Source organism: Humulus lupulus, chromosome 2 (assembly GCF_963169125.1).
Source record: "Humulus lupulus chromosome 2, drHumLupu1.1, whole genome shotgun sequence".
Classification (NCBI taxonomy): Eukaryota; Viridiplantae; Streptophyta; class Magnoliopsida; order Rosales; family Cannabaceae; genus Humulus; species Humulus lupulus.
In genome coordinates this window covers 131797658-131809657 of record NC_084794.1, presented here as the reverse complement: position 1 = coordinate 131809657, position 12000 = coordinate 131797658, and the positions used below count along the sequence as shown (strand labels likewise).

General features: G+C 34.1%; 1 protein-coding gene across 1 annotated transcript; it reads right to left on the bottom strand.

The window, feature by feature from the left end:
- Positions 1–7521: 7521 nt before the first annotated feature.
- LOC133814728 (glycosyltransferase BC10) lies at positions 7522–11064 on the bottom strand. Its single transcript, XM_062247653.1, has 2 exons — positions 10396–11064; positions 7522–8271 (listed from the first exon to the last, which is right to left on the bottom strand). The coding sequence occupies exons 1-2, from the start codon at positions 11062–11064 to the stop codon at positions 7624–7626; spliced, it is 1317 nt and encodes a 438-aa protein (XP_062103637.1). The 3' UTR covers positions 7522–7623.
- Between the last annotated feature and the right edge of the window lie 936 nt (positions 11065–12000).

Genomic DNA, 12000 nt, shown 5'->3' with positions numbered 1-12000 from the left:
TGATTTGTTTGACATGTTGGTGTTGATTGTGACAGATGGCTAGGCTAGTAAATTAAGGGATATGCTATCCGATTTTCTATAGATTTTTTTGTACTTAGTTTTATGTGGAAATATGAAAAAGATGACTGCCACAATGATAAATTTGTGATCCGGATATTTAACATTTGACGGTCTAATAAATAATTAAGTTGATTATGAGATAAATTTTTAATTACTAGAATAGGCTAAAAAAATTATGTTTAGTTGAAACCCACTATACATCCAAGATAGGATTCAAATTAATGATGTTTTTTTCTTAATTAATCAAGTAATTAAGTAGTACTAATGTCTTATCACATAAGCTCCTTCTCACTTGAACCATAACATCATAATAAATAATAAGCCGACATTAAAGTTTTAACGAAATTAGAGATTAAGAGGTGGATTATGATTAAAAGGGTCTCTTAAAAGATGCTTAATTTAGTCAAAACTATTTGATTTGAATGCAATTTGCGTAGCTTAATTATGCATTTTCACTTTGATTTGATTGTTAAAAGCCAAATGATATATATAATTATTGTGTGTCTACTTATTTATAAATTTGAATTATAATATATTTATAATTAAATAATTTTTTTATAATGTGCAGGTCTATATTGAGATGCATTTCTTTGGCGCAATACTAGACAACATTGACAGTTGAAGTTTTTAGAATAAAAAATATATTTCACTAACATTGTATACATTTCTTGTTTAATATTTGGTGATGATAAAATTTGATTGTAGTATAAACTATCATGTAATATGATTTTGTAAGCCGAGTAGACTAAATACTGAAATGATATTTTTGAGTAATTAATAAAAAATTATTTTGTTGTATTTTCTTTTGAAATTTTAGAAATCTAACATATATAATACATTTTAGATACTCAAAGGGATATATTTTTTCTAAATCAAAATGAAAATTGTAGCTGTATTTTTTTTTTAAAAAAATTACTTTTAAGAGCATGCAAAGCGAGTCCTAAAAAATTACTTAAAGCACTAAACTAGATTTTTTAGGACTCGCAATGCGAGTCCTAAAAACTTAATTAAAGGCACTCAACCAGATTTTTTAGGACTCACACCAGATTTTTTAGGACTCACAATGCTAGTCCTAAAAATCCTTTTTTGTAGTAGTGGTAATAGCCTAATCCACTTAGAGTTGTGATTATAGACCTGCACTCAAGATCAGATGAACCTGAGCCAACTAAGTTTCTTCAGTGCAGATTACAAGAATACAAGAATCCTCTCAAATACATGTACTCTCTAGAAAATTCGGATCAAAAGTTCAAAAATCCAAAAGTCCCCTTTCTGATGTCATAAGCCTTGTATTTATAGGCTTAGGATCGTACAGATGATATCCCCCATAATCGGGATATTTTATTATTCTCATTATATTTAAATTACAACAATATTCAAAATGTAACAGTACACTATATTCGTGGGATAAATGAGAGATTCCCGTATATGCCAAGACCGATTCTTGTTGAAGCCGTTTTTGGGTATCTTGACGTAGTCCTGCTCTATCTAGTCGATCCATATCTTATTCAAGCTAGTCGACCACACCTTCACTGGGCAGACATGCACTTAGCTAGGCAGACACGCACTTAGCTGGGCAGACATGCACTTGACTGGTCGGACATGGTCATGACCGATCGGCCAAGTTCATGCCTGGTCGGACAAAGTCATGCCTGGGCAGGCAAGGTCATGCCTGGGTAGACAAGGTCATTCCTGGGCAGACAAGGTCATTCCTGGGCAGACAAGGTCAAGCCTGGGCAGACAAGGTCATGCCTGGGCAGACAAACACGTGACTGGTCGGACAAGGTCATGCCTGGTCGGTCATGACACTTCTCAAGCCAGTCAAAATTCTTCATCGGTCTACTGGGTTACTCCTTCTACTGGGTTACTCCTAAGCCAGATCACTTTATCACAACTCTGAGGAGCCAATATATTTTTTGACTATTAATGTGTCGTTTATGGACCATGCACTGCCACTTGTCACCTCTATTACCACGTCATCGATCTCCAATTTTTGGGGATAACAGATTGAATTGGACTCTATAGCGACAACTTGTCATCACTATAAGGATTGAAAAATAGACAACCAACTCTTGGTGGTTAACTTCCCTCCATATCCAACAATGATGACATGTCGTCGCTCTAGAATAGCATATTTCCCTCCTTTTTTTCCACGATGACTCTACAGTGATGACAAGTTGTCGCTATAGGGGGTGAAAATAGGCAACCAACTTTGGGCAATTGAGTTCTCTCCCCATCCTACAGCAACGACAGGTCGTCGCTATAGACAAACATATTTCCCTCTTTTCTTTTGACGAAGACCCATGTCGTCGCCGTAGAGTCAGTTCCCACCTCTTATTCCCTCCAAATTCCTGATACCCTACAGCAACAACACGTTGTCGTTGTAGGGTACCAGGAATTTGGAGGACCTGATCGTATGTTGTTGATGACCCTACAGCAACGACATGTCGTCGTTGTAGCTTTTTTTTTAATAAATTAAGAAAAAAGAATTTTTTGTGGATTTCGACTGCATACAGCGACGACTCCAAAGTCATCGCAATAGATGTCGTCACTGTAGAGTCTTTTTCTTGTAGTGCACTTCTAGGATGGTATTTACTCTTGGGGGTGGAGCTGTGATATGGAGAAGCGTAAAAGATTCTGCGATCTCAAATTCCACCATGGAGGCTGAGTACATAGTTGCGTCGGAAGCAACTAAGGAAATAGTCTAGCTAAAGAAGTTTTATTCAGATCTTGGTGTTGTTCCAAATATGGATAAATCGCTTGTGTTGTTTTGTGACAACACATGAGCGATAGCCAACTCGAAAGAACTTTGAAGTCACAAGAGGAGTAACCATATAGAAAGGGGAGATGTGAAGGTTATGAATATTACATCTGGAGACAATCGTACGGATCCGTTTACAAAGACACTACTAGAAGCTACATTTGATAAGCATATCAAGAAATTGTGAGTAGTAGAATTAAGCCATTAGTTTCAATTAGTGAAAGTGGGAGTTTGTTGGGGTTTTTATGCCCTAATTAAAACTCAATTTCTTTATAATATCATTTTATTATCAATAAAAGAATAGAAATCAATTTTCGACTTGGTCAATCACTTTGCTCACATGTTTTATTTTCATGATTATTTGTTTAATATAAACTTCTATTAAATCCCGATCATATAGCTAATCATATTTATAGTTACGTAATCACAGTGGAATATAAATATGATTATATGTTCAAACATAAGTTAGTCCTAAGATTAGTCAGTGCCCAGGATTTACATTGACTTGTTAATCTACTTACACATTGTAATGTTATGTTCTTTCTAGAACATCAACAAAGTAGACAAGATCAGATGTATTGTTACATCGGACTGGACTGGTATTGACAGTAGATAGGATAAGTAAACATATCGTTATTATCTATTCTAGTCATATCATATAGTTGACCATAGGTCAATTAAATCTCAATTCTGAGTGGTTAGTATTCTAACTGATTGTATTATTTGAGTTCTTTAACTTGTTATTCGTTACCAGCTTACCCTACGGACTAGCCCATACTTACATCATGGGAACTCGATAGTATAATTGAGTGGGAGTGTTAATCATAGACATGAACATCTATAGCTTCTGATGAATAAGTAAAACGACGGTTTCTTTTTAGTTTGGTTCAAGATGCTAAATGATAGAGATATCATTTCAGTAATTAATATTAGTTTACTGAAATACTATTTACAAGAAACTAAGTGTTTTAAGGATAAATGTAGAGTCCAAGAACTTTACTTAGCTAAGATAGATAGTAGTATGATAGTATTTATAGTATTATCTTTGTTACTGTGGATTTTTGGTTCAGACCGGGAATTATTTGGACACTCATAGTAGTACTTATAGATTTTCTAAGTTTAACCTATAGTTTAAGAATATTAAGTATAACCTAAGGTTTGATTAATGTGACTGATATTAAGGATTATATTTATTATATTATAAGGTTTAGACATCAACCAATAGGATTTTAAGCACATGTTATGAATGGTAATTAAGGATTAAGTATTTTTGAGGATTAAATTAAATAAGGGTAAAGTTTGAATGTTATAGGGTCAGTCAGCAGCTTTGAGTACGTTGAGGGCTTAGTCAAGGCTGTTTACTCCATTCAAACTTAGCTAAAAATGTGTAAATTCGTGTTTAAATATTCAGCGTATGTCGATATATCGCAGCTATAGGGGGCGATATATCGCAGCACGTAGATACGGAAAACACGAATCGATGCACGGTCGCCTCGGGAACAAAGGTCCAGGCGATATATCGCCTATAGGGGGCGATATATCGCCTCCACCAGCATGTTTTCAAATACTTTTGAATTCTTTTCCCTTCAGCCATTCAAACTCCTTCAACAGTCCAGCATCTTTTGAACGAGTCTTCAGCCTCTGCTGAATGATTATTCAAATGATTTTCACTTAAAAAGCCATTATTTTTATTCAAGTAAAATCAAGATATTTTCATTCCCAAACTCTATAAATAGGACCTAGTACCCAGCCATTATTCACCATTTGCTCTAAGTTCAGAAGCTGCTAGTGTTAAGTGAGTGTGAGAGTGTAAACACCTGGTTTGGGGAAAAATCATAAGCTTAAACATCATAAGCTTATCAAACACTTTGGGAAGTGAGGTTCTATAGTATTTCGGTTGAGGTGTAGATTGGTCTTTCAAGTCTTTGAGGTAACCAAAACTCTAGTTCCTTTCTGTATTATGTTATTTTCTTCCTCATAGTCTTCTACTCAATCTCTAACCTTAATCTTTATTTTGGTTAGGGAATCCAAGTTCTTAAGCACATAAGTTGTGGTAAGCATGTTTCTCAAATGGTTTAGTCTTCCCATTTCCTTTTCATCTCTTTCCTTCTTTCAACTCACTCATGTTTATTATGGTTTTAGGAGTGTTCCAAAAGTCCCAACTCAGTCCATTATATCCCGGTAACTTTGGTAAGGAAAATAGGCTAGAATCTATATGTTTATGTTTATGTTATCTTATGTGTTATGTTATGATATGATATGAATATGTTAAGCATGTGTTTGTTGTAGGCTTGGGCTTATGCCCTATTTGACTAACAAGATCCCAAAAAGATTGTGGGCATATGCCTATTTAGCTGGTAGGACCCCACTAATCTCATGGGCATAAGCTTGTTTAGTCTATGGGACCCCAAGTAATAATGGCCATTATAATAAGTGTATTATGTGTTATGATATGTCTTTACGTTTATTATGAAATTTATGTGTATGACTATGTGTTAGATTTTCCTTGCTGGGCATTAGGCTCATTCCTTTCTGTTTATGTGCAGGAAATAAGTTTTAGAGGTGGAAAGATTCGTGACGCTTAGAGGATGTGTATCGATGGTGAATGGAGTCAAGGGGTCGAGCGTTATTCGATTCGAGGATGTAGTCTTGTTTATGTTTTTATGGTTTTAAATGTATTTTTCCGCATTTTCTATGTAACCCTTTTTACTTTAAGTCATTTTTGTTTAAAGACAATGGGTACCCATATCCTACTTATTTTTATGAAAGTAATCTTTGTTTCTACAAGTTTATAATAAATTATGGTATTTCCGCAAAAATGTAAGTTTTATGTATAGATTCGTTAATGGTCCAAATAGTCTAGATTAGTGGGTCATTACAATAAAATACAATGAGGGGTAAAACAGTATTTTAGTCTCATCTTATTGTAGATCGTCTATAGAGGATTGAGTGATAATTACGCTTGTAACAATGGATAACTAATAACGTATCTATATTGGTTATAGAGTGTTCTATAAATTGAAGAGTGCAATTCTGAGTCTTTAGTGGACTCACGAGGAATTAATAAGTTAGTAAATTTATTTGTTAAGTTTATGATAACTTATTGAAGCTTTATTTCAAATACCCATGGTCCCCACTGTACCTTGGATAAAATCATCTAGATAGTCTCAATTAATTGATTTAATTATCAATTAGAATTATCAAAGTTGACCAGGTCAATTTTGAATAGTTTCACAGAGTTATACAATTTAGAGAAGAAAATAGATTTTATGGCAGATTTATTAATTAAGACAAATTTGTGTCTAAATTAATAAATAAGTTTAAATCAATGTTCAAATTATAAATAACTAATTTGATAAATGATTTAAATAATTATTTAAGTAATTAATTAATTAGTAGAAAATAATACGTGTCTTGAATTTAAGTCCAACAGGCTTGTAATTAAATAGAAAATTTTATAAGCCTAAAGTCCATGATAACTTCGACCTAATGACTGATATTGCATATTATTTCATTGAGTTTTTAATTTAAATAAGTGGTATAATTGAGCCTATAAAAGGAATGTTGAGTGAGAGTTGAGAACCGAAGATCTGGAGTAGGATATAAGATCTAGTTTTGACACTTTAGGGTTTTAGACTATCTCTACAACAAATGTATTTTTCTAAGCCTCAATATTCTCTTTTTTTTTCTCTTTGTATCTATCTCATATGTTGAGAATTGTTCACTCTAGTCTAGGTGATTCTAAGGATACTTTGGAATACTATATTTTAAAACCGCTTCAGTTTCTTGGTGATACCTGCGACAGAAATAATTCAAGAGTCTTATCATTATCTCTAATTAAATTCAATTATAAAAACATACTCTAGATTTTTTATATTAATTATTTTAATATTCGATTTACATGAAAATAAATAACACCGTGTATAAATTTTCACATCAACATGATCTCCTCCTATTAATCACCTAAAGTTAAATGTGGATGCTGCTGTTCCATCATCTCTTCAGAAAATGGGAATTGGGGCTGTTGTAAGAAATCATGAAGGTTTGGTTGTGGCTTGACTATTAATGCAATTTCTTGGCAATCTTCCAGTCTCGTTGATGGAGGCTAAAGCTCTCTTGTTGGCCATGTCTTGGTGTCGCAATGTCTCCCTTCCAATTGCTATTTTTGAATTTGGTTGTCAAGTTGTAATCCACAAACTTAACTCTAAAAGTCAGGATGTGTCACCTCTATCAGATGTTATTCATGGCATTAGAAATTTACTTTCTTCCTTCCCTCAAGCAACTGTATCACATGTTATTAGAGAGTGATGAATTGGTTTGGAATGGTTTCTTTCCATCATGTGTACCATCAAATTCACTTGTACTAAAGTGCTTTATCTTAATGGATTCCTATTTTTTTTTTTTTAAAAAAAACTAGAAAAATGATAAGTATTACCCTACGAGGAGCCTGTCAACCATCTACTTTTTTGTAGGTGTCAGTTACACTGTTCACAAATCTTCCACATTTATTTTAAATAATTGCCGGATCTGTACTTTCTATTAAATGGCTACGATTGCACCATGTGATATCTTTTCATCCTTTAGATATCATTTTATAAAGAGCTCTTGACTCTGCTCTAGCAATATTAATTACGTCATTTAAAAAATATATATATCATTTTATAACTTTCTGATCGTTTACTTATTAATTTTAAAACGTCATATGGTACAAATATAGTTTTGTCATTTAATTTACAAAAAAAAAACTTAAGCAGTATAGGCAAAAGTTTTGCACATATATATAATAGAATCGATAAGTAGCGTAGCTAGGGATTAAAACCAAGCAACGAAGGAGCCACTCTCAAAAGTGGCTCCAAAGTATTTGGTAAGAACTTTCTGGCGAAGAGAAAACAAACGGAGCTAACGTTTCCATTGTAAATGCAGCCCGACGTCCCGAATCTGATCAGATTCAAAAGCTCACTCGTAATATCAACCCAACCGAATTTACGAGGGTGAGGGCCTCCCCTGGACCAATCCACCCAAGTAATGCTTCGGTTGGAGTTGAGTGGACCGTAGAGCATATTGACAAGCGTTGGAATGTAATGCTCGTCGCTATAGCATGAGGGTCGGCATAGGTCTCGGAAGAGGGGGTAGTATTTTCGGTCTGAGATGAGGCGAAGGGCGAGGTCTCGGCGGAGTTCGAACCACTGGGAGCCCTTACGCCAGTGGGTGATGTTGATATGAGGGGACATTTGGGGGTTGTATCGGCCTCGACCGGCCTTTCTTGGGTCGTCGAAGGAGTTGAGGAAGCTGTGGTTGGAGTGGATTAGGTAAGAGTGGATAGTGGTGAAGTTGAAGAGAGGTATGCATGACTCGGAGACGAGGACGAATCTTTGGTTGCTGAAGTCCATCAGTGCATTTGCTATCAGCCGTCTCTCCGCGTCGATCATTGATGCCGTTCCCCAATATACTGCCTGTTCCCCCAATCATAATATAATTAATATGTATATATAAAGAGTAATGATAATTGTAAACAAACTTAAATATCACATTAATTTAGTCAATTATATTTATTAAAATAATAATATATTACTGTATATAATATTTAAATCATATATATCGTTTGCATTTTTTATTGGCCAAAACTTATATCCATGCCAATGAATCATAGCTTTAATTGAACTAGGTACCATTTTGGAAAGACAAAAAGACTACGTGGTAGTTTTTCTTCCAAATAAAATAAAATTTTTGCTTATATTCAATTAATGAAAGAATAGTTAGACACTACAAATTTTGGTTTTTATTTTTTTTTTCAAAAACTGAAACGTACAATATACTAGTCAAACATAATTATTCCATTATTTACTTTTTAAAAATAAAAGGGAAATTTTAGACAGTATGTGTAATAACATACTTAATTTTTTTTAAATGCTACCATAACTTACTATCCCAAATATATGACAATTTCAATTTTTTAGACAAAAATACCTCTAACATCGAAATTGCATCGCAATTGCATCGAAAAAGTATCGTTTGAGATAATAATCAAGTTTTCATGATTGTATCGAAATAGCATCGATGTAGCATCGATTTGGCATCGATGTAGCATCGAAACACCATCGGCATCGATGTAGTATCGATGTAGCATCGAAATGGCATCGAAAAAGCATCGTTTGGGATAATAATCAAGTTTTCATGATTGCATCGATGTAGCATTGATTTGGCATCGAAGCACCATCGGCATCGATGTAGCATCGATGTAGCATCGAAATAGCATCGAAAAAGCATCGTTTGGGATAATAATCAAGTTTTCATGATTGCATCGAAATAGCATCGATGTAGCATTGATTTGGCATCAAAACACCATCGGCATCGATGTAGCATCGATTTGGCATCGATGCCGATGGTGTTTCGATGCCAAATCGATGCTACATCGATGCTATCATGAAAACTTGATTATTATCTCAAACGATGTTTTTTTGATGCAATTTCGATTCAAAATCGATGACACATCGATGCTATTTCGATTCAATAATGAAAACTTGATTATTATCCCAAACCATACTTTTTCGATGCCATTTCGATGCTACATCGATGCCGATGGTGTTTCGATGCCAAATCGATGTTATATCGATGCTATTTCGATGCAATCATGAAAACTTGATTATTATTCCAAACGATGCTTTTTCGATGCCATTTCGATGCTACATCGATACTACATCGATGCCGATGGTGTTTCGATGCTACATCGATGCCAAATCGATGCTACATCGATGCCAAATCGATGCTACATCGATGCTATTTCGATGCAATCATGAAAACTTGATTATTATCCCAAACGATGCTTTTTCGATGCAATTTCGATGCATTTCGATATTAGGGGTATTTTTGTCTAAAAATTTGAAATTGTCATATGTTTGGAATAGCAAATTATGGTGACATATTAAAAAAATTTACAAAGTTATTATGCATAAAATATGAAATTTCCCAAATAAAATAAGGATAAGAGAGAGAAAAATGTGAAAAGAAAAATTAAATCAAAACATAGAGAAAAAAGTATGTAGACAAAATGAGTTAAATGATATATACAAACTTTATTATTAGTATATAATTAAATTATTTCTAAATTAAATGAATTTTATCATATTTCCGTTTTAAATTATATGAAAGAATAAAAGCTTAATATATTAATTATATAAATTATATAAAGAATAAAAGCTTAATATAAATTATATGAAAGAATAAAAGCTTAATATATTAATTAGACTTATTTCTTGATCAAAATTTCCCTAACATATGTGTATATATACATATACTGATTCGGTTTTCGTGATCGGACATTTAAGATTTAACCGTTTAATTAATAATTAAGTTGATTATAGAATTTTAAATATATATTTTTAGAAATTATAAAATACATAAAACAATAAACAAATAAATCAAGTATCATTAGTCAAACTATATCATATGGTTCCTTATAACAAAATTGAAACCAATAAATAATATAAAAGTGAATGAAAAAAAAAACCCAAAGTTAGCTTGTTGGGGGTTATTAAGCAGATTCTAGAGGCATTAGTAGCAGAATGAAAAGAACTAACCTGACTAGGAATTCTCCTACCATAGAAGACAGAAGTCTGAGGCGTTGTGTCGTTGAAAGAAGGGTCGGTGTGGACATAAATGGAGTAAAATCCCTCATGTCCTCGAAAGAATCTCTCCCACAAAGGAGCCAACGGCAGGGGACCCTTCGTCAAGAACATGAAAGCCACTTTTAGACGAACATCCTTGTAAGGCATCTCTTCGATCCTCGGAACCATTGACGCTCTCCAAAACAACTCCTCATCTTTCATCTCGTGCATGAGAAGCCCAAGTTTCTGTTCTTTCAACGAAACAACGGTTGTACAGTTACTACTAGAATTATTAGTGGGACAACTAACGTTCATCGAGGATATTACAAGCAGTGGAGGCTGCGGCGACAGTGACGGCGGCGGTGGTGGTGGCATTGGTGATTGCTGTGGCGGAGGTGGCAACAGTGGAGGTGGAGAGTCTGTTTGAGGCAAAACTGGGGGTTTCGGCAAACTGAAAGAATAAATTGAGGGTTGTGAATTGAATGGGAAGCTCTGAATACATAAGCTGAGAATGACACCTAAAGACAATCCAATAGCAAAGAAAAGGCAATAGAAGAAATGACTAAACTGTAAATTCGAGGTGATGCTCAAACGCTTGGAGTTAGTGGACTGATGCACATGGTCTTCGTCGATGACCCCCATATTGTTATCGGGCATAAAAGAGGGAGAAAATACTATTTCAAACGTTAATAATGGGTATTGTAAAGGGTCTAGAGCCAGTTTTTGTACACTTGGGGTGGACTTTTTTTTGTCTTATTTGTGAATTGTTATATAATATATAGGTCGTCGTACCTAGGATTTCCCCAATTGGTTGAGAAACGGGAAAACAATTTGCCAAATATATTATTAAAAACTAAAACTCTATTATATACATCAAAATAGTTAAATATATGTGATATTGACCAAGTATTAGATCTTTTGCATGAAATCCATATCGAGCAAGAAAATGCAAGTGGGGTTGGCGCTTTTCATGAAGAAAGGCATGTGTATGTAGGCTAGTCTATTCAATTTTGGTACTGCGCCTACTTTATACACTTGCACGAATACCTTTTTTATGAATATATATATTTAGAGAGCTAGACTTAGGCTTAAGTATACCCATTGTTTTTATACATTAGCTTGTAATTACAGTTTGGTTACTTGTATATATATACTACTCCAGGCGTGTCCAAGGCTCATCGTACCTTCATAGACAATTTTGCTTGCAACCTCAAGTAGCTAGTGACAATCAGATCATGTTCAAATCCATATATATATATATATATATATAGAGAGAGAGAGAGAGAGAGAGAGAGAGAGAGAGAGAGAGTATGTTCAAATCCATATATATATATATATATAGAGAGAGAGAGAGAGAGAGAGAGAGAGAGAGTTAGCGCATACAATTGTTGGGGTAAACAGTTTAGAAAAACAATTTCTAGTGGTTTTTACATCATTGACTCGAATAGAATAATCACACTACAAATTAAAATAGCTACTGTTTCTCTGGTTCCAGCTGCCACTGGAAAAACAACTTGCTCTCTCACTGTGTATACCAAGATAAATTATTGCCGACTGATAACAAAAATCTTATAGAAG